The 19,872-nt window shown below is 57.5% G+C and overlaps 7 protein-coding genes across 7 annotated transcripts; 4 read left to right on the top strand and 3 right to left on the bottom strand.

Annotated features, from left to right (window-relative positions):
- Positions 1-206: 206 nt before the first annotated feature.
- On the bottom strand, positions 207-2,891 carry CCMA1212_002272 (Dynamin-related protein DNM1; the record flags this gene model as incomplete). The annotated part of the gene is made up of 4 exons (XM_073699661.1): positions 207-518; positions 606-2,216; positions 2,298-2,684; positions 2,793-2,891. 4 exons carry the CDS (start codon positions 2,889-2,891, stop codon positions 207-209), a joined length of 2,409 nt encoding a protein of 802 aa, XP_073562661.1.
- A 1,728-nt stretch (positions 2,892-4,619) lies between these two features.
- Positions 4,620-5,114, top strand: CCMA1212_002271 (Cytochrome c oxidase assembly protein COX19; the record flags this gene model as incomplete). The annotated part of the gene is made up of 4 exons (XM_073699660.1): positions 4,620-4,669; positions 4,736-4,770; positions 4,834-4,948; positions 5,021-5,114. 4 exons carry the CDS (start codon positions 4,620-4,622, stop codon positions 5,112-5,114), a joined length of 294 nt encoding a protein of 97 aa, XP_073562659.1.
- A 917-nt stretch (positions 5,115-6,031) lies between these two features.
- On the top strand, positions 6,032-8,641 carry CCMA1212_002270 (uncharacterized protein; the record flags this gene model as incomplete). The annotated part of the gene is made up of 2 exons (XM_073699659.1): positions 6,032-6,107; positions 6,201-8,641. 2 exons carry the CDS (start codon positions 6,032-6,034, stop codon positions 8,639-8,641), a joined length of 2,517 nt encoding a protein of 838 aa, XP_073561922.1.
- Positions 8,642-9,228: 587 nt separating this feature from the next.
- CCMA1212_002269 (Ubiquitin-like protein) lies at positions 9,229-9,653 on the bottom strand (the record flags this gene model as incomplete). The annotated part of the gene is made up of 2 exons (XM_073699658.1): positions 9,229-9,297; positions 9,423-9,653. 2 exons carry the CDS (start codon positions 9,651-9,653, stop codon positions 9,229-9,231), a joined length of 300 nt encoding a protein of 99 aa, XP_073562456.1.
- A 763-nt stretch (positions 9,654-10,416) lies between these two features.
- Positions 10,417-10,788, top strand: CCMA1212_002268 (Cx9C motif-containing protein 4; the record flags this gene model as incomplete). The annotated part of the gene is made up of 2 exons (XM_073699657.1): positions 10,417-10,489; positions 10,616-10,788. The coding sequence occupies 2 exons, from the start codon at positions 10,417-10,419 to the stop codon at positions 10,786-10,788; spliced, it is 246 nt and encodes an 81-aa protein (XP_073562455.1).
- Positions 10,789-11,633: 845 nt separating this feature from the next.
- On the top strand, positions 11,634-14,587 carry CCMA1212_002267 (Nucleoporin NUP84; the record flags this gene model as incomplete). The annotated part of the gene is made up of 4 exons (XM_073699656.1): positions 11,634-13,647; positions 13,709-13,976; positions 14,043-14,152; positions 14,226-14,587. The coding sequence occupies 4 exons, from the start codon at positions 11,634-11,636 to the stop codon at positions 14,585-14,587; spliced, it is 2,754 nt and encodes a 917-aa protein (XP_073561769.1).
- A 530-nt stretch (positions 14,588-15,117) lies between these two features.
- On the bottom strand, positions 15,118-17,022 carry CCMA1212_002266 (Beta-hexosaminidase; the record flags this gene model as incomplete). Its single annotated transcript, XM_073699655.1, has 3 exons — positions 15,118-15,546; positions 15,625-16,794; positions 16,876-17,022. The coding sequence occupies 3 exons, from the start codon at positions 17,020-17,022 to the stop codon at positions 15,118-15,120; spliced, it is 1,746 nt and encodes a 581-aa protein (XP_073561768.1).
- Between the last annotated feature and the right edge of the window lie 2,850 nt (positions 17,023-19,872).

Below are 19,872 nucleotides of genomic sequence, written 5' to 3'. Positions count from 1 at the left end.
CGCCTTCCCCCTATTTTTGAAGCCTTCGTTTAAGAATCCCCCGTGACGCCTTCGAATCGCACCCTTTTTTCGTGTTTTCTTTCTTTCGAGAGAAAAGATAACCTACCGCTTTGTTTCTTTTTTATACAGACATATAACCTCCCAATTTCCTTTTTTATCAAACTCACGTGTATAAATACCCAGCACACACAGATACACACACCGCTCTACAAGACCTCGCCAATAATCTTGGCCGCCTCGCGATACGTCTGGAGCAGCTTCTCGCACTTTTCGCGCTCCTTCTTGACGCCGTCGTCCTCGTAGAGGAGCTCCTCGAAGAGGGCCTCCTTGTAGAGCTCGCTGACGAGGCGGTTCTGGACCACGTCCTTGCAGTGGTTGACGAGGAGGTGCATGATCGCCTTGGGGACCTGGTCGGCGATGGACTCGCGCACGATGTTGAAGTAGGAGGAGATGAGGGCGCGGATGAGCTCCGCCTCCATGGCCTCGCGCTCGGTCATGGCGGGCTCGGTGGATTCGCCCTGGGAGAAGGACAGGTTTTGCAGTTAGTCCCCAACGTTCGGCTGTGGAGTTGAGGGTTGGGGGGGGGAAAAGAGCAAAAGACTTACCAGATGTGATGCCAGGCCGTAGCTCCGGGATGAAGGATCGTACTCGTCCGTCACGGAGGGGGGAGCGGTCCGGATCGGAAGCTTCTCCTCGCGGCGCAGGCTCTGCGAAAAGTTGGGCTCGGAAGGGTGGCTGCTATGTCTGCCGTTGGTGGTGGGCGTGATGGGGGCGCTGACCGGCGCCATGCCATCCTTGCCGAAGAAGTAGTTGAGGAATGTGTCTCGGGCGCCGCCGATTCCCTGTCCGTTCATGCCCGGAGACGACGGGCGGATGCCGTTGACGGACGCGCCGAGGCCGACCAGGGAGTCGTGGTGGACGGCAGGCGACATGCTCCGTGACGTCTTTGACGTGGCGAGTTTGCGCAGGCTGGGCTCGGGTCGGTCGGGACGCTCCGCGGTGGGAGTCTCCTCGCCGTCTTCTTGCCCTTCGGTGCCGTTGGGCCCAAGCTCCTTGATCCGCCGCTTTTCCCGGCGCTCGCGCTCCTCCTGGATGAGCCTCTTGCGCTCTCGCTCCTGCTTGGCGCTGACAACGTTGCTCATCGCCGCCGCGGCACCCAAGAAGTTGGGGTGGTTTGTGTTGATGTATGCGCGCTGGATGGAAATGAGAGACTCGACATAGTTCGAGGCTGGACCAAGTCGTTCTCGCAAAAGGTCCGAGACCACCTCGATGAGCTTGGCCTGGAGCCTTGGGAATCTGGACAGTTCTATTGAGCCGCAGGTGTGGCAAATCTTGATGAGTTCTTCGTAGACGAGCTCGACGCAGCGTTGGCTGGGAATCTCCAAGAGCTTGATCTGGGGCTTGACGAGAAGGTCAAAGGCCATCTCGGGAACGAACAAGCTGGGCCGGGGACCGGTAGAGTTGCGAATTGCCGTTCTAATGTCCAACGCCGACAGGTTCGAAGTAGGGTCAATGGTGTCTAGTGAGCTTCCAAAGACAGAGTTGAAGATGTAGTAGATGCGGGCACCACCGCAGAGCTCCTTGGTCGAGATTTCGGTGGACGTGCCGTCAATGGAGGAGATGAAGGAGGTTGCGAATCGGGTCATGAGCTGCAGGATCAATGAGCCGCGATGCTCCTTGCCGCTAAAGTGCATGTCGCCGTAGCCGGCCAGTTCCTGCTGCGTCTGACCCATCAACGTGTTGAGGCGGGCCTTGATGTCGGGCAGACGTTCTCGGATGTGAGCCATGAGCGTTGTGTTGAGCGTCTTGGCCAAGAACTGGGTGCCGCATCGACTCGCGATGTTACGGTAAGCCGGGTGGTGTTTGAAAAAATCCATCTCGGCCTTGAGAGCATCGTCCATGGGCTTGTTGCCCTGGATATCCTGCTGTGAGCGGTTCACCACGCCAATGAAGCCGAGCTTCAAGGGGTACACACGACCGGACAGGATGTCGAGGGCATTGGTGCCGTGATCCATCAGGTCGATCTTGGTGAGGACTCCAATCGTCCTCCTGCCGAGAGGATCCACATGCCGGGCAAGCTTGAGGGAATCCGAGTTGACAAGGTCGACGTTGGCCGGGGAAACAGCCAGGATAATACTGTTGGGCTTGGCGATGTACTCGGATATCAAGTTTCTCGTCTGCTTCTCGATATCAGACGGCTGATCTCCGATCGGCACCTATTCGCGGTTTGATTCCCAGGTTAGTCGACAAGAGCATTCAAGAAGCGGTTTGAGCGGGCGAAAGTGGTCAAGACGAACCTTGGTCAAGCCGGGCAGATCGACCAGCGTCAGGTTGAGGACATGCGGTGAGTAGATTTTCAGGTTGATGGGCTGTCTGTTGATGCCCTTGTTGGTGCCGGCAACCCTGGCCGTCTCGTTCTCAATCTCTCGCTTAACGTCTATGAAGTCGTTGAACCGCCGGTTCGGGATGTGATGGAACTCGGCCCATTCCGAGCGCCGCGCAGCACCGGGGGACCGGTACGGGTCGTTGTACGGATCGGGCACGGTCTCGTCCTCGGGGATGTTGATGAGCTGCAGGATCAGCGGCCGGCGGGTGACGATGCCGCTGCCTCGGGGCAGAAAGTCGCGGCCGACGATGTTTTCGAGGACGGAGGATTTGCCGGCGGACTGGGATCCCACGACGACCTGAGCGGCGGGGCATCACGAGCGTCAGTATCAGCATACCACTTATCGGGCATAGCAAGCAGGCATGTCAAGCGAGGGACAAGGGTTGATTCTTTTGCAGCCACGCACAATTTGCGGCAGATCGAGAGAGTCGCTGCCAATGGTGTTGAACACCAGGTCCTGCAGCTTGTTGACCGTGGTGAGCAGATCTTCGCCGAGGGCCGCCATTGCAAACGGCGTCTTGGAAGCCTTTTTTTTCTTTCGTCTGTCGTTCTTTTTCCGGCCCTGGTTTCTCGCTTCGGCGGGCGTGATCGCAGGCAGATGCAGTTACCGGGTTGTCAGAGCAGCAGAAATGCCTCCAACCAGGTGATTCGTGCAGCAAGACGCAACGCGACGGCTTGCGCTGGGCTCTTGGGGCGATTTGAGATGGAGATTGAAGGGCAGAAGCAAAGGCCGAAACAATCAATGGCTCTGGCTCTTGTCGGGCTGTTTGGCTGCGAGCCGGTACGTACCGAGTTCACGTGTGGGTGGTGGGGCTCGTCGATTCCGCGCCACAGGTACCGGATACTCTGTTGGCGCGAGGATGGGCAGTGCTGGTCGGCGGTAGACAGAACCTCACCCTCTAGACTGCCTCCAAGTTCGTTTCTTTTCAAGGTTGGTGATCCGCCACCCCCAGTTCTAAGATAATTCGCGGAACATATTGAAGTGGCTTGGCTTGACGTTCTACAGAGGCTTGAGGGAAATTGTTGACGAGAATGGAGCCCAATTTGAGACGTTAGCAAGGCTAGACAATGGACTGCGTCTCAAACATTGGGCGAGCTGATCAAGGCAGAAATACGCCTGCATCTGGGCGATATCGGTTATCGTCTTCATCTGTTGAGAACTTCAGGTCACTGATATTCGCGATAAGGGCTATCCTCGGATCATGCACGACTGTCAACGCTCGCTCTTCAGGCCCGACATTTCAGGCAAAGCTCAGTCTCTATGCCATTCGCGAAAAGCTGCAGCATTGTCACGAGCTCTCGCGAATGCTTCAACTACAGCTTGCATTGAAGGAATGGCGTAGAGATGTGTCCAGACAGGGCAAGATGTCATACTGCGCACAATGCCGCTCACCTGATTCTGTGTTACACCTCAGGCCGCTCCTCATCAAAGACATGGGACGGCATTAAGTCGCCTCATTCGCACATCAACCACACCCCAGACGATGCTTTGCGACCCGATAACTCGCGACAAGAGGCGCTCCCGAGCCAGCCAGCCAAGGACGAGCCGCCTGCTTCAAACGCCCTGTCTCTGGTTGGGCGCCTGTGGAACCCTCCCGCAGTGCTCGAAAGAACACGACTGCTGCAGCTAGCGGTTGAGCTGGCTTTGCAGTGTGTCACAACGCCAATGGTCCGTTCCAAGGCCCAGAGAGGGAGGCCCTGCAGGGAAGAGAGAATTTCTCTGTCTTCCGTTGTCGACCGGTTTTGAAGTCACGGCTGCGTTGCCTGCCACAGCGTAGTTGCGCCTATTCATATCCGCGGACTGTTGTTACCGATCACATGCCTTACCATCTTGACAATCATTGAGAACGAAGATGATGAACAGCAGATCCCTAGGGATGGAATAGCGTGTAGAAGTTCTATAGCAGCCTCCGGCCAAGTTCCTTCACAGCAGAAATCCTCCGTCTCGAGTGCCGTCTTACCCAATGCGGCCAAGGCCCCAAATTCCTGTTACAGTACTAGTACGACTATGCAGCTATGCGACCTGATTCGCCACCCGGGTTGCATCCAGTGCCAGGGCCGTGATTAGCTAAGCAATGCGTGCCGCTCTATCGGGGCCCGGCCCCACCGCTTTTCGACAACTGAACCATCATGCGCGACAGACGGCCTGAAAGTCTCATCCCATGCTACTAACGCAGCAAAAAGAGAGAAGGGAGAGAAAAAGGGATATGCCCCTGTTGCGGCACCTGGAGAAATGAGTACATTCGGCAGCCCTGGGTCGCTGCCAACAACCAAGCCAACCCCGTACGTGTCCCCTCGACCCTGATTTGAAGCTCAGGAGCCGGGCTGACCCGCCGTCTCCATACCTAGGCCTCAGCGAGGGAGCTTCCCCTTGGACCACGATGGTAAGTAGGCCTGCTTGCGGCAATGGCATTGCTCTCCTCGGCTGTTGAATCTGACTGGACCAGGCGAGTGCAAAAAGGCCATGACCAGCTATCTTGCCTGCATGAAGAAGGTTCGTGGCGTCAACGAGGACGAGTGCCGCAACCTGGCCAAGGCGTATCTTTCGTGCAGGATGGACAGGTAATCGACGAGACAAGAATACGGGAGCAGTGAGACAGTCGTTGTGGGCTAACACATTGGCAATTCCTAAAGAAACTTGATGGCTCGCGACGAGTTCAAGAACCTGGGCTTCGCAGAGCCCCCGGCAGAGCCAGAAAAGGGCGTCAAAGGCGAACTCCGGTGGTAGCAGGGCGAGTGGGCATCTCACTCCGTAGCCGGAAAGGCGTCCCCCCAGTCGCACGGGCACAGGACAGGCACGGAGTTGCAAAGGGGGAGGAGGGAAGGCTTGCGGCCATTGGCCGTTCCCGTGTTGACATTTGCCCAACCCGTTATCCCATCTGTCCCTGTATGTACACACATGTTATTCTAGCAGCGATCTGGAACTTTCCAAAGAGCCCGCTGTATCATAGCGCCCTCCCCCCTGCTAGCAAATCTCTCCTCTCCCTTTTTGCAAGTCAGTGGTATTACTACATGCCTTACACAAAAAGTTGTGTCTCTCTCGTCACTTGTACGCAGTCAGCGAACCTGATGCTAATGGATGGATGGGATGCCAGCTCACATGCAGAGATTTGGGTTCCATTGGCGTTGCACCAGTCGACAGCTGAGCTGGACGGGCTAGTGCCGGCTAGCGGTGCGGATTACAGGCACACGCAGCGCTACGGCAGCACCCAGGACCGCTAGCCAGCCGCTGTGATGCAGCCATTAGCAGGCGTTGGGCGCCCCTGGTCTGGGGTCTGTCTGGTTCCAGCCCAGGCCCCAGCTGTCTCGGAACATGCCAATTGAACAAGGGTTGCCCCGTCAACGATCAAATGGCTGGGGACCCGACGATTGATGACTTGCACAACTGCACTCGCAGAGCACCAACTTTTGTTCACGCCTGCATTGCATACAAAACGTCACGCCTCGCATGCGAACCTCTCTAGCCTCCCGTCACCGCCAGCCTGCGGTACCTCGACAGCAGGCCGAGTGCACCCATAAAACCCCCGTACCGCCCCTCCGAGACCAGAGCCGCTCTCCCTTCGCCTCGTTACGGTCACGGTCACGATCCCGATTCCCGCGTCCAGAGAAGCGTGCGTGCGAGCGAGCGAGCAAGAGGGATCGAATATGAGGCAATCGGGCGAGGTCAGGTCGCGGACGGCGACGCCGCCATCACCATCTTACATGACGAAAGACGAGTTTGGTACGAACCTGCGGCGTGGCTTTTGCATCTACCTACATGTAGACTGGACGACGGTGTTGGAGCTGGATCGCTAACGCACATGGTCGTGAGCAGCAAGCTACCTCGCAAACCTTCGAAACAAGCCCGTGGTCAGGCCCGGAGGTGCCAGGCCGCTGCCCCCCAGCAACCGGCCGCAGGTAAACCGGAACAGTCTCAGTCACATTAGCTTCGACGCATCGACGGCGCCATCTCGAGACTCTCCGTCGCCCGCCCCTCATGTCGGTCATCAGCGGTCTCAGTCTTTCACCCCGAGCCTCGTTGGCGGGAGCATGGTATCGAGTCGCCTTTCGACAATCAGCTCCCGGAGCCGCGACTACTATCCCTCGCGACCAACCCCCCCTCCAGTGAAGCCCGATGACGTGGTGCCTACGGCTAGCTATATGGAGCGAGGCCGGCGGTGGATGGAAAGGGAAGAGGCCTCGTCGCTGCGAGACGCAATGGAGGAGATGGACCTAAGGGACAGCAGAAAGAACACGCCCGATGTCGACCCTGCTGCCGAGGACGAGGAGACTCGCATCTACAACGCTGCTCTTAATGAGGCCGCCGAGCTCGTATGGGAGCACCAGCACGGAGTCAAGCCTCGACCGCCAGAGGGTGCGTACCGGTACCGCTCACACCTTAGAAAGGATAGCTACGCACATGCCCGGGCGGCCACTCTGGGCAAGGGAGAGGATTCACCCGGGGCGAACAAGTCAAACAGGAACTCATATGCCTCCTTCCGCTCATCGTCGGCCACTTCGTCCGAGGAGGACAACGGCGCCCGGCTGAACGGATCCCCGGAGAGAAAAGGCGCCCAGGCCGAAGAGTCCCCAACCAGCAAAATCAAGTCGTATGGAAGTGTCGGCGGGCGCTTCCCAGGCGGTCGACGCAGCAGCATGAAGAGGAACATCAGCGGAGAAGTCGAGCGGCCGTTTTCAGGGGATCAGATATGGGAAGAGCCCGAGGCCCAGCCGGGCGACGGCCCCGCGACGTCGACTCCTCCGAACGGTGATTCGCCCGTTTCGCTGCATCCCAAGCCGTCCAACCCGATGGGCCGCGCTCCCTACCAGCGCAACCAAGGCGAGACGAGCCCGACCAAGCGGCTGGAGCGCATCGAAATCCACAGGAACCCGCCGAGCCGATCGCGTAACGCCCAGTACCAGGTCAACACGCCCGTGCCTAACGCGCAGCAGCCCGCGGACGGACAGCACCTGAATGGCGTCGAGATCCGCAGCCAGGACATCCGCGAAGCCACGAGCATGAGGCTGAAGGACCGCAGCTCGAAGCTCCCGGAACCTACTGCGGTCAGCGACAGCCCTGGGAGGCCCATTGTAAGCTTCGATGCGAACTGGAAAGCCCCGGAGGAGGCCAAGTCCACTGATGCGAGCTCAGACCGACGACCAGACCCGACAACCCCAGCATCAAACCGCTACCAGTCCCAGCCACAGCCCCAACCTCAAGCCCAGCCCCAATCCCAGCCCCAGACACCGTCGCGGCCTATGGATATCCCTAGTATCGTTGTGGCGGAAGACCCTGCACCGCGGCCACGGGCGCAGACGAGCACGGGTGTGCCGTCCATCTCGATAGCAGAGCCGGACGAGGCTCCAAAGCGGCCGACGCCTGCCATCAACATACCGTCTATTTCGGTGGACGAGACGCCGACTCGCCGCGGCATCCCCAGCATCTCCACGCCACCGGTCAAGGACTCGCCTGTGAGGGACTCGCCGTTACGAGGCTCTCGTCCTCTGCCGACCCCGGGCGGTCGAGGACCTCAGGGAGCGCGGGACCTGCCGCGACCGCGCGGCCACTGGTCTCCAGCCTCGAGTGTCCATGCGCGAACAGGAACGATCTGTAACCAGTGCGAGCTCCCCATCGAGGGCAAGTTTGTGGCGCTGGCTGGCCTCTCTGAGCGCTTCCACCCTCACTGCTTCCGCTGCTACACCTGCAGCACCCGGCTGGAGGCCATGGAGATCAGCCCTGAGCCAGAAGCAGCGCGCAGTGAGCGTCTGGATCGGATTCGGCGACGCGCGGCGGGAGAGATACTGGAGGAGAAGCCCGGCATGACCATGGCGGAGGACGGAGACGAGCGCCTCCGCTTTTACTGCCATCTCGACTGGCACGAGCTCTTTGCTCCTCGCTGCAAGCACTGCAAAACTCCCATTCTCGGGGAGCACATTGTCGCCCTGGGAGCGCACTGGCACTACGGCCACTTCTTCTGCGCCGAGTGCGGCGACCCGTTTGAGCACGGCATGACGCACATTGAGAAGGACGGCTACGCCTGGTGCATCAACTGCCAGACAAAGCGAACCGAGCGGCGGGCGCCCAAGTGCAAGATGTGCAAGACGGCCGTCATCGGCCAGTACATCAAGGCTCTGGGAGGCGAGTGGCACGAGCACTGCTTCCGCTGCGCCGAGTGCAAGGGGGGGTTCGACGACGGGCAGATCTTCCCCAAGGAGACGGCGACGGGGGCCATTATCCTGTGCACCAAGTGCCGGCAGAGGGAGCTCAAGTTTTGAGGCAGAAGAGGAAGAAGAATGAGAATCATGCGACTGATGCCGGCTACGGGTATTGCGTATTACTGAAGGACTTTTGCTTTCGACGGGGCGTTTTGTTTGATTGATTTAAAGGGGGGGGCAAGCACTGGGGTGGATAGGTAGCATAGGCAAGGAATAAAGAAGAGACTTTGCACAGGATGACGAGCACGAGGGAACAAGAGACGTTGAGTCGTGATGGTCAAGGACGGCGGGTTTTCCCATCTCTCTGCATTTGACGTCTGGCTCTCTGCTCTAATTTATTTCAGATGCCACGATTACTCCGTAGATAGATCGCAGTACCCGAATGTGTGTGTGAGATGAAGAAAAAGAAGGGCAAAATAAAGCAGAAAACGCGCAACCATAAGAGAAAAAAAAAGATATCACCCCAGCTCAGACGCCCGTGTTCCATTCCTGCACTGCCTCTTTGCCCATTTGACGTTTTAATTTTCTTTCTTTTTTTTTTTGTTGCCCCTCAGGTCTCCGAATTCGTAAACGTTCAATCATTTCGGTCTCTTCTCTTGGCTTGTCTCCGCCATCGTTCGTGATGGGATGGAGTTAGGGCGGTGTCGTCATCCTAGCAGGCGCCCTCCGACTTGTTCCTGATGGACCTCGAGGGTGTCGCCATCCGCCATTTCGAGCTGTCATCGCAACACAACGCGTCAGCAACACTTTTTCGCACAAAGTCTCGAAAACACTCAAAAGCGCAATAAGCGGACAAGGAAGAAGAGGGAGAGGGAAGGGGAGGAGAAGGATATAAACGTACCGCGTCCGGAGTGTCCGTGGGCTGGACCCGCGTGCCGTCGAAGAGGAAGCGCACCGAGTTGAGGGACTTGCCCTGGCGCTCGCAGAAGGCGGTCATGAGCTTCTCGAGCTTGGTGCTGCGCTTGATCTTGAAGAAGACCTCGTTGTTGTTGTCGGTGACCTTGATGTTGAGGTGCTCTGTGTTGGGGGGAGGGACGTTGTCCTGGGGGGACTGGTTGTCGTTGTCGGCCATTGCGTTTTTATGTACTTTGTGCGCTTTTGCGATTCTGTTGGTTTGTTGTCTGTTGAGAGAGTTTGGTGGTTGTTTATGGGTTTCTGGTTTGCTGAGAGGCGAGTTTATGCGAGAAAGGAAAATGAAGCTTGACGCAAAGATTGGGCTTGGGCGAAAAGTGATGTGATGAGCAAAGGCGATGCAAGAGGGTGGTGGCCTTGTTTGGGGACGGGGAGTGGGGGAGGGGAGAGGCGAGCGGAGGCTTCTGATTGGGCGGCTGAGGAGGGAAATGTGTTCGAGGGTACCTGCGCCGCTGAGCAGAGGAGGTACAGTGTCTTGCACGGCTGGGCGGCGGTGATTGAGAGCGCTGGAGCGCAGCTGTGCTGTTAGAGCTCTTGTTCAGCGGCTGCGGGTTGCTGGGGGATGGTACCCTGAGTGACTTGCACGGGCGGCGGGTTTGTGGAGCTGAGATTGATGGGAAAAGGTCACGGCTGCTGGGATTTGATGACATCAGTTGACGATAAATTCCCCGAGACTTTCGACGTGCTTTGGTGGATGATATATTCGGGACTCGGTCTTCACCTTGCATCAATCGCGTGCTCTCGATATTCGTTTCCACCATTGAAATCTTTTCGGTGCCTGCTGTCTGCTCTGCTACCTTGTTTCGTGTTGACTTCTTTGTCTGCTGCCTTGGCTCCGGTATTCCTTCAGTCATGGTTCGTCTCACCCCCTTCACATCATTGAAAGCTGAGATGTGATTCATGTGAACTGACGGCAAACATTGATGTTGCAGCCGTCCCCCAAAGACGACGTTGAAGCACGTCCGCCGTGTCATCCTCGAGCAGTAAGCATACCGGCAAGTCTACTTTGACGCATGGAGCTGACAAGAGATTCTTTGCCTTGCCTCGAATTGCAGTGTGCTATTCAGGGTAGGCTGTCTTGACGACCGCGCACAGAAAGACACGAGAGCTGAAATGCCACAGACTGTCTCACCAAAAACAATTACAACGAGGCTCGCTGCCAGGATGCCGTCAAGGCGCTGTACGAATGCTGTGACGCCTTTTACCGGCGTTACGGCGACGACGCTTCCTCTCCCAGCTGTCCGAAACCGAATCTGCTGCGGTTGAAGATGCAGCAGCAGAAGGAGGGCAAATGAGGATCCAGCAGACAAAGAGTTACTGTCTCTGCGGCCAGAGTCGGGTTGCAACGCATTTAGACACACGCACAGAGCCTACGAAAGTTCTAGATAGAATGTACATCTGCCAGTTGGGGGAAAGAGAATGCGAGGCAAGAGAGGATTTGTACGCTCATCGTATGGTGTGTCAACCAGTGTAGAGAATTTCAGGCAACGTTTATGAGGAGCGAGTTTTTCTAGGCGATCGTTGAGCACGCGAGAGATCCTCATGGGACCTGAACAAGCATCGAAGCGTCTTGTTCCGAGACTCTAATACGAATGCCGATGACATTATGATGAAGAAGAAAAAGAGGAAAAAAAGAAGAAAAAAGAGCGAGACGAAAATTTGCAGTAGTAGTCGGATTCACCGGTGCGCTGGAGCCCGCTTTGATGCATATCGCAGTATGAGGGTGCGAGATCCACCAGGGACCTATCGCGGTCTAGCGCTGCCTTAGCGTTGAGCAAGCCATTCGTGTGCAAGCTCGAGCGCGTGAAGCAACAAAATATCAAGCTGCTGAGTTTCTGCGCTCGCAAAACCCACGATTTCCGCCCGATAAGCATCACGAACTCCTCGAATCGACGAAGAACTCCTCAACGACTGCGACGGCATCGACTCTTTCTCAACTACTGACTGCGACTCACACTTGGGTTATGCGGCCGAGGTCAACGCTCTGAAGAGTCGGCACCTGGACGCCAGCCAGACTTTCTTTGTGGTCGCTGTTTGGGGACGTTCGAGGGCGAGACCAACAACTTTGCACAGCCCTTGACGTGTATTTTCGTCTATTAATACACCGCAGAAGCTTCGCGGTGACTCCCATCAAATCGCCATGGAGCAAGGCTTGTCGTTCGACCTCAATGCCGGCCCCGAGGTGGAGGAGTTTGCCAACGCCCTCGACAACTGCCTCTCGCCATACCTATCGCCAGAAGACAAGCAAGCCCGCATCCTCGACCTTCCCCGAAAATACTACGAAAATGCGTCCAGACGGCTGCAGCAGGTGCGGCCGAAGCGAGCTCGCAGCGGCTACGAGGATGTAGACATGGATGCCGACGACGCTGAGACGGCGGATGGAGAGGGCTTCTCTGGGGACGTCGATGAGGTCAAGCAGCTGGAGAAGGAGGTGCAGACCTGGGACCTGGTTCGAAGGCTACTACCTCTACGCTTCGCGCCGCAAGAAGCAAAGACAGACGAACGGCAATCGATAGAAGCAACAAACCAGACGCAGTCCGACCTGCTGCTCGAGTTTCTCCTTGCGGACCCCACAGCCCGAGAGCGCCATGCTGTCCTTCAGTGGCTCCAGAGCAACGCGGCTGCTGGCCCGGACATTGACGATCTGGCCCGAGATCTGCTGAAGCAGGCCGATCGAGGGGACATCATTGCCCATGGCTGGCTGCACACGCGCGCGACAATCAAGCTGCGGAAGAACTTGACGGCATGGCATGGGCTTTTGGATCGTCAAGCGCCCAGAGTCATGGAATCCCATGTCAACAAGGACGGCGCCCCCCTGATCACGCAGCTTGACCCCGACGCCATCACGCGCCAGGGCCGGAAGCTGGAGCCTGCGGACGAGTACTTTGAGCGCGCGATTTGGCTTGGCTGCTTTGAGCATCTTCGCCGCGGCAGCAGCCTGGAGGAGTTGCGCGAGTGGTGCCAGGAGCGGACCGAGATGTGGCGAGCCGTGTCCATGTCTCCCATGCTTCTGTCCGTCGACGACGAAAGCGCCCCGATGGACGACCTGAAGCCCGAGTCTCTGGCCCTCTGGAGGCGCATGTGCTTTGCCCTGGCTCGCCAAGGCGGCTCGGATGACTACGAGCGTGCCGTATATGGCGTGCTTTCGGGAGACATCAGCAGCGTCGAAAAGATTGCCAGGAGTTGGGACGACTTCCTCTTCGCCAACTACAACGCCCTCTTGCGGACCCAGTTTGACACCTACCTGCTGAGTCGATGTCCGGCAAATGTCAGCTCGACATTGACACAGAATTTCTCCTCCTTTGACGCCGTGCAGTTCTTGGGAAAGCCGCAGGGTGTCGAGAAGCGTATTGTTCGTTCGCTGGAAGCTCAGCCCAATACCCGCGATGAGGCGACGGAGCCTAGTAAAGCTCTGCAGGCCTCACTCATCGCCAAGGACGTCGAGCGGCACTTGTACGAGCAAGGACTGGTCATGACTGCGGATGCGAATGCAGACGGCAAATCCATACTTCTGCCATCTTCTCCCGAGGGCGTTAACCTCTCCGTAGTGAAGAAGAAGTACTTTAGCCTGGATCAGCATGACGGACTTCGTATTGTAGCACACGTCTATGTGCTCATAACGCTCATGAACAAGCTGCTGAACAAGGCTGCCGCTGCCCAGAGGAACATCCCCAGCTCACAGTGGACGTTTGGCCAGGAGAGTATCTTGGCGGGATATACAGACTACTTGCGCCGTGCCGGACTACAGGAGCTCATCCCGCTGTATTGCTCAATACTGGAGCCCCCTCGGCAGTACGACGTTTTGAGCTGGAACTTGATTCACGAAGAGGACCCGGAACAGCGCTTACTGCAGTTGAAACTCATAAGGAAGGCCGGTATCGACGTCTTGAAGTTTGTGGATAGGCAGGTGCTGCTCTTTTACGAGGCATTAGGCCCGAAGCCAGCTCAGCAAGCCCCCTTTAGCATCATCAGCGACGAACCGGCGGGGCCGCAGTTTGGAAAGCTTATCAAGGCCGACTTCTTTGGCTACGACGAGGGCGCCGCCCAGGAAGATGACGACCGTGCGATTCGTTCGCTGGAGTGGCTTCTGATGGTGGACGGAAAGTGGGCGGACGTCTTCGCCATGGGGACAAAGGTGTACAAATTCTTCTTGCGTACGTGAACTCGCATTCGCAGTTTTGGTCTTGGGGGGCGCGTGGCTGACAATCTTGACAGGGAGCGGACGGCTTGCCTCTGCCCGACGGCTGATGGAGAAGATTTCTCTCGACAAGGTCATTCAGGGGATATCAGGGCAGGAAGAGGCCGACGACAGCTGGTACGAGGACGTGGACTTTTGGGCCGGACTGATGGAGCGCAGCGAAATCTCCAACATGACGCCCGAGCAGGTGCTGGCCGAGGCGCGGAACTTCCGCGGGCTCGAAGCCCTCGTCCGCGCCTTGGATGGTCTGGAGACGGTTGCGTCGTTGATGGTCCTCTCGACCGAGTATGTTCACCTCCATTTTCCAGCAATACATGGTGTGAGATTTGACTGACAAACTCTTGGGTGTAGGCTGACGCACGGAGACCGCGACTTTTGGGGCCCGGCGGCCGACACGTTCAGGAAACTCAAGGGGGACATGAAGCCCTTGCTGAAGGGATGGCTGATACCGGCCATCAAGGGTATGTTTGGCTTTGTTCGCCATCGCTCATGTCGTCCGTCTAGTCTGCTAACGAGTTTTCTTTTTTGTCACAGCTGGCGACGTCGAGATGCAAGAGATCCGAGCGGCCTACCTGCCCGAGACCATCCTGGCGTACATCAGCGCCCTCCACTTCGCCGGCACCGGCCTGTCGCGGGACAACCTGCTCGAGTGCATGGAGCTCGCGGCCAAGATTGCGGACAGCGAATCGGACCTCAAGGACGCCTTTTCCGACGCCAGGCGCATGACGGAGCTCGTCGAGGCGTTTGCGGCGTGCAGCAAGGCGCTGGCCGTTGCCACGGGGGACAAGAGGCCGTCTGGGTCGAGCAGCAAGAGGCAGCGGGAGTCGGGGTGGTCGAGGGACTTGTGGTCTGTTAAGGCAACGGCGGCGGCCGGGGTTGGGAATGCGAGTGTTTAGGGCCCGCGTGAGTCTGAGGGGGGCTTTGGTTACGTTTGTAATGGCATGGATTCAATTTCGCTTGTTCTCTTTTTTCGGTTATGGGTAGTTGGGATGAGTGAAAGATTATGGATTCTTCTTTCCTTTTGTCTTCTCTGATGTTGTTATGGTATTTATAATCGGTGGACGCAAAGATGTATGAGGGAGAGCATGACGTGCAAAAACAGAGAAAAGATGGGAGGAGACGAGAGGAGAGGTTGTGTGCGGGAGGTTGGATGACGCTTTATATACACGGGTACATAACTCCCCCATTGCAGATAATAGAAGCATCAAGCAAGGCTGACTGAGATATTGTTGTCTCCCATCTTGAAAAGATTTGAGTATTGTTGACAAGTATACTCACTGCAATAGTGATACTCATTAAGAATAAGATTATATATACAAAACGCTTCAAGGCATGCCCCCCAATGTCATGATGCATACCTTATTATAACCCCTATACACTTCACAATAAAAGACCCCAAACATGATCGAAACAGTGGAACAGACGCTCACGGGAAAAGGGTACAGGCCGTGGCGTTGAGCTGCGTGCAGTACGTCATCTGTATAGGCATGGCGCTGACCCCCCTCGCGAGCATCCTCTCCCTAAACTCGTTGAGCCGGGGCACGACCTCGAGCTGGCTCCGGTTCTGGCCCGTGGCGGCGTCGACGTTGCCGGACCACCAGACCTCGCCGGCGGCGCTGGCGCGCGGCCAGATGATGTTGTCGAGGTTGCTGGCGTCAATCATCTCGCTCCAGACGGCGAGCTCGCCGCCGAGGACGTTCTTGGCGTGGGACGCCGAGATGCCGGCGGCCGGGTCGTGGGAGTAGATGAGGCGCCAGTTCTTGGTCGGGGCGCACCAGTCGCCAAAGGGGTAGTACGTGTCGAAGGAGGCGCCGTTGGGGAAGTTGACCCATTGGCCACGGCCGCAGTCGAGGTACTGTTCAGACGGTTTGTTAGCATCTTGCGACCGTTGGGACGTATGTAAAGAGTGCGCCGAGGGATTCAAGAGACTCACGTAAAAGTTGTAGTCAGTGTCAATGACCTTGTGGCCGCTCTCGGCAAGGTCCTTGACGGCGGTGCCTCCCAGCCACGACTGCACGACGGTGTCGCTCCCGAGCGTCAGGTTCCAGGTGGTGACCATCTCCTCCCAGACAAAGGGCGACAGGCCGGCGGCGCGGATCTTGGCGTGGGCAAAGTTGAGGAACTTTTGCAGCAGGGGCTGCAGCACGTCGGTGGCGTTGCTCCTGATGTGAGGGTCCAGCATGGAGTCGTTGGCGTTGAGCTCGTCGCCGCCGGTGTGGAAGTAGGCGCTGTAGGGGGCGACGCGGGGCAGCAGGTCGTCGAAGAGGGTGTCGAGGAAGTCGTAGACCTTGGAGCTGTTCATGGAGAAGGCGCCGCAGGGGGGCTCGGCGCAGAAGTACTGGTAGGGCATCTCCTCGTAGGCGACGATGAGGTCGCTGTAGGCCAGGTCGACGACGCCAATGTGGCCGGGCATGTCGATCTCGGTGATGACCTCGACGCCGCGGGCGACGCCGTACTGGAAGATGCCGGCGAGGTCGGCGGGCGTGTAGACGAGGCTCGGGTGGTAGGCGCCGGCCTGGGACAGCTTGGGCAGGCTGGGGATGACGAGGGGCCAGGACTGCGAGTCGGTGATGTGCAGGTGCAGGCGGTTGAGCTTGTTCCAGGCCATGGCGTCGATGGTGCGCTTGATGTCGTCGACGGTCTGGTAGTTGCGGGCCAGGTCCAGCATGATGCCGCGGTGCGGGTACTTGGGCGAGTCGGTGATGGCCACGGGCGCCTGGGTGGTGTAGTAGAAGGGGCCGGCCGAGTGCTTGTAGAAGAGCTGAGAGAAGGTCTCGAGGGCGTGCAGCACGCCCGTCGACGACTTGGCCGTGATGCTGACCTGGCCCGTCTTGGACACGGTCAGCGAGTACGACTCGTCGACGTCGCCGGCGCGCGGCTTGAAGGTCGAGGCCGAGTCCTTGCCCGTCTGCTGGATGGCGATGGTCTGCACGCGGTTCTGCAGCGCCAGCTTGGGCTCGAAGTTGCTGTTGCGCGGGTGCAGCTTCCAGGGGACGTAGTTTGTGCTGAAGATGGACTGCAGGGCGCGCGAGACGCCGCCCTGGACAATCTGCCGGCTGTCGAAGTGGGAGCTGGCCGGGGGCGTGTAGCCGATGGGGATGATCTGTCGAGGTGTCAGTCAATATCTGTACCACCACCACCATCATCATCATCTTCATCGTCTTCTTATTCTTCCTCAACATACCGGCACTCCATTGTACGTCACCCGGACGGCCTGGTCGATGAAGAGCACGCCGTCGCCGGTCGAGATCTTCTGGGGAATAGGCCACAGCGCATTGGCAGGGCTGAATGCCAGGGCGGCAACGGCCAGGACGGCCTTGGGCAGCATCATGGCGGCGATGGTACTGCTACTGAAGTCGCGATAGTGGTATTAGTAGACCGGCAACAGCAACACGTCGGTGGAGATGGAACCGCCGCTGACGATCCCCAGACACAGCGCGAGGGCCCAGCGGCATTAAGTATTTAAAGGCCTGGTCAAGGGATGCTTGTGCGGACTTGGGTCGAGCGGCCAACATGATCCCTCCCAAGGAGGAGCAGCCGTGGTGGGCGGGAGCACGACCCTTGCCACGCGACTGGCGAATTCGATGATCCAGACGCCAATCCGCCCGCCCAATCCAGTCCAGTCCAGTCCAGGTCCGTCCCAATGCGATGCTACATGGCAGCTGATGCCTGTCCATGGCAATATGCACCGAATTGCATCGTTCGTGATACCACCAGGTTCCATGCCCCATGGCCCCAGCTCCAGCTCCAGCGATTCGGCAGGTCGGCAGCAAACGAGAGATACTCGCCGCCCTGAGGCTGAGCAGGTGCTCCGGATATGGAGCTGGAGCCCGTCTGTCCCTTGTCTGCGTGGCGAGGCCGGCCCTGTCCTGTGGCGCTTTTCGCTGCCGGGGGCCGAGATGGCTTGGTGAGGGCAACGTTACCTTAAGTCGACCTCGATCTTGTCTGGTGGTGTTTCTGCACATGCAGCGCTCCTCCACACGGCTGGCGACCAACAGCAAGTGCGTCTCGTTGGCATCGTCTGTGCTTACATGATTGCTGGAGGAGAGAGACAAGGCAGAAGCTGAAAGGTCACTTGTCGTCGACATCGGATGAGCCTGTGCATGCGTGATCCAGGTAGAGACAGACGGCTGAAAGGGTCGTGTCGGACAAACTATTACCGGCATCGCAGCACATACAAGGTTGTGCCTGTCCTTGTCCCGGGGGCTTGAAACAAGACAAATGACGCCTGCCCATGGGTGGGATCTGACGAGATCCAAGTCACTCCGTGATGATTCTCCATACCCAAGGTACGCCACGGCACCGCCGCCTGACCACGCCGGCCGCTGGTTATTGAACCCACCTCACGAGAACCTCCCGTCTTTGGAGCGATTCGGTCCCAGACCATGGACCGATCGAGGCCGCGAGGTGAAGCTGCGGTGCGACTTTGCTAGCTGGTCGTGAATAGCCGCCGAATGCCAGCTGCGTCCATTCCGATGGTCATTCAGCCAGTCATTCATGCCTTTGGCCAATGCAGCCATCGATCGATCGCGTGTCGCCTATTCACGGGCGGGCCAAGCAGTCGTAAAGCCGACGCTGCGTCCATCTTCTCTTGCTGCTGTCCCTCTCCTCTTGCTGTGGGAGCCGGTAAATGTTAGCGGCGGTTGCCTTGGCCCGTCTCCTCCCCTGTAAGCCGCTGCAGCCCCGGGACCTTTTTTTCTGTGTCTCTTGTCGCTTCTCGTCAAGGTCGCTAAAAGGCATTCTCGAGTGTGGTTGTACTGTGGTAATAAGGACAAGGACAGAAAAAGAGCCGACAGAAATGGTTGGTCGGATCCGTTGGAGAATCCCTGATTGCGATCGTCATGCGGGGACGCCTCCCCCCAACGGGCCGTTATCGCGGGCCAATCACTGGCCGGATAAGCCCCCGGTCCGTTGGCACACGGGGTTAGTCTCGATCAGGCATCTGTCAACTGTCCACTTCGGTTCTTATGGGGGTTTTCGGTGGTTTGCCGGGTCATTTTGCGGGGGGCCGGAAATTACTGGTGAAATGCTGCTGACGGTGGTGATAAAGACTTTGGTCGAGGTCGAGTAAGATATGAGAATGCCGTCTATGGTGCTTGGGCACTTGAGTTGAAGTCAGTTTCTTGACAATATGGAGTATGGACTGATAGAACCCCCACCTGCGGATAGGGAGGCATGGTCAACCTTGTGTGCAGGAACAGAATCCACAGTACATTGGGCACCATCTCGTTGCTTTGTCGATATAGTGCAATGGTATGTCGACCCTTGGCACGGCTGTAACCTCACCTCTCCAGCTCCTCCTGTGGCGTGGCGTCAGGTGGAATATGCAGCCCTTGCCGTTACTTGTCCTTAGGAGGCTATTCCAGCAGCGTCCACTCTTGGACCATCAACTAATATCAGTAGCACCTACATAGCTTCATCTTGCTAGGTTACACTCCATGGCGCTGGGCAGACATGGGCATCTCCGGCGATGCGGCATGTAACACTGGCTCGTGGTGTCTTTCAGCTCTGTCCGTCACGATGCCAATCTCTGCCTGGTCCTCGACAGGCTGGATCCGATGTGCGTGATTGCATCTATACCCCAGCTTATCTCGTGATGCTAGAGCTACCTAGGAACCCTCCTTGATGCCTTGCTGTGCTCCATGTCATGACCAGGCGCATATTCTTCGTGCCAGGTCGGGTCATCTCTAGCTTCGTCCGCCTCTTACCCCGCTATGAAGCACAGGTAACGGCATCAAACATGATGAAACGGGTACCTACCGACATTCGTGATACAGCATGCTCCGTACCACTCCCCCTCAATTGCTTCACAGACTTTTGTGTTCTACCGTCGAGATGAAATCTATGCCATTGGGGAGAACAAGTACCACATAGCGTTTCATCTGCGCACAACGGTCACCTGTGGGACACGAATGCCAAGCTATCGATACCTAAACTTCATATAGACTTTTTGAAAATGGGTTCATATTGTACACGCGAGCGGTGCCCCGGAGTAGCTAAACAGGAGCTTTGATCCAGGTCCTAAATGGAATGTATCTAGAGGGGAGATGGTTTTCTGAAAAGTATCGGACGCAGTTGATTGTGAAGAACCCGCCTGAACTCGAAGAGTATGGGGAGAGCTCGTAGTCCCAGATTGCCGCATCAACGCTGGTTGTTGAAAAGGTAATGGTTCGCACGGTGC

Source organism: Trichoderma ghanense, assembly GCF_004382785.1.
Source record: "Trichoderma ghanense strain CCMA-1212 chromosome Unknown scaffold_1, whole genome shotgun sequence".
Lineage (NCBI taxonomy): Eukaryota > Fungi > Ascomycota > Sordariomycetes > Hypocreales > Hypocreaceae > Trichoderma > Trichoderma ghanense.
Note: the sequence above shows the minus strand (reverse complement) of the source record. Positions and strands in the feature narration are given on the sequence as shown.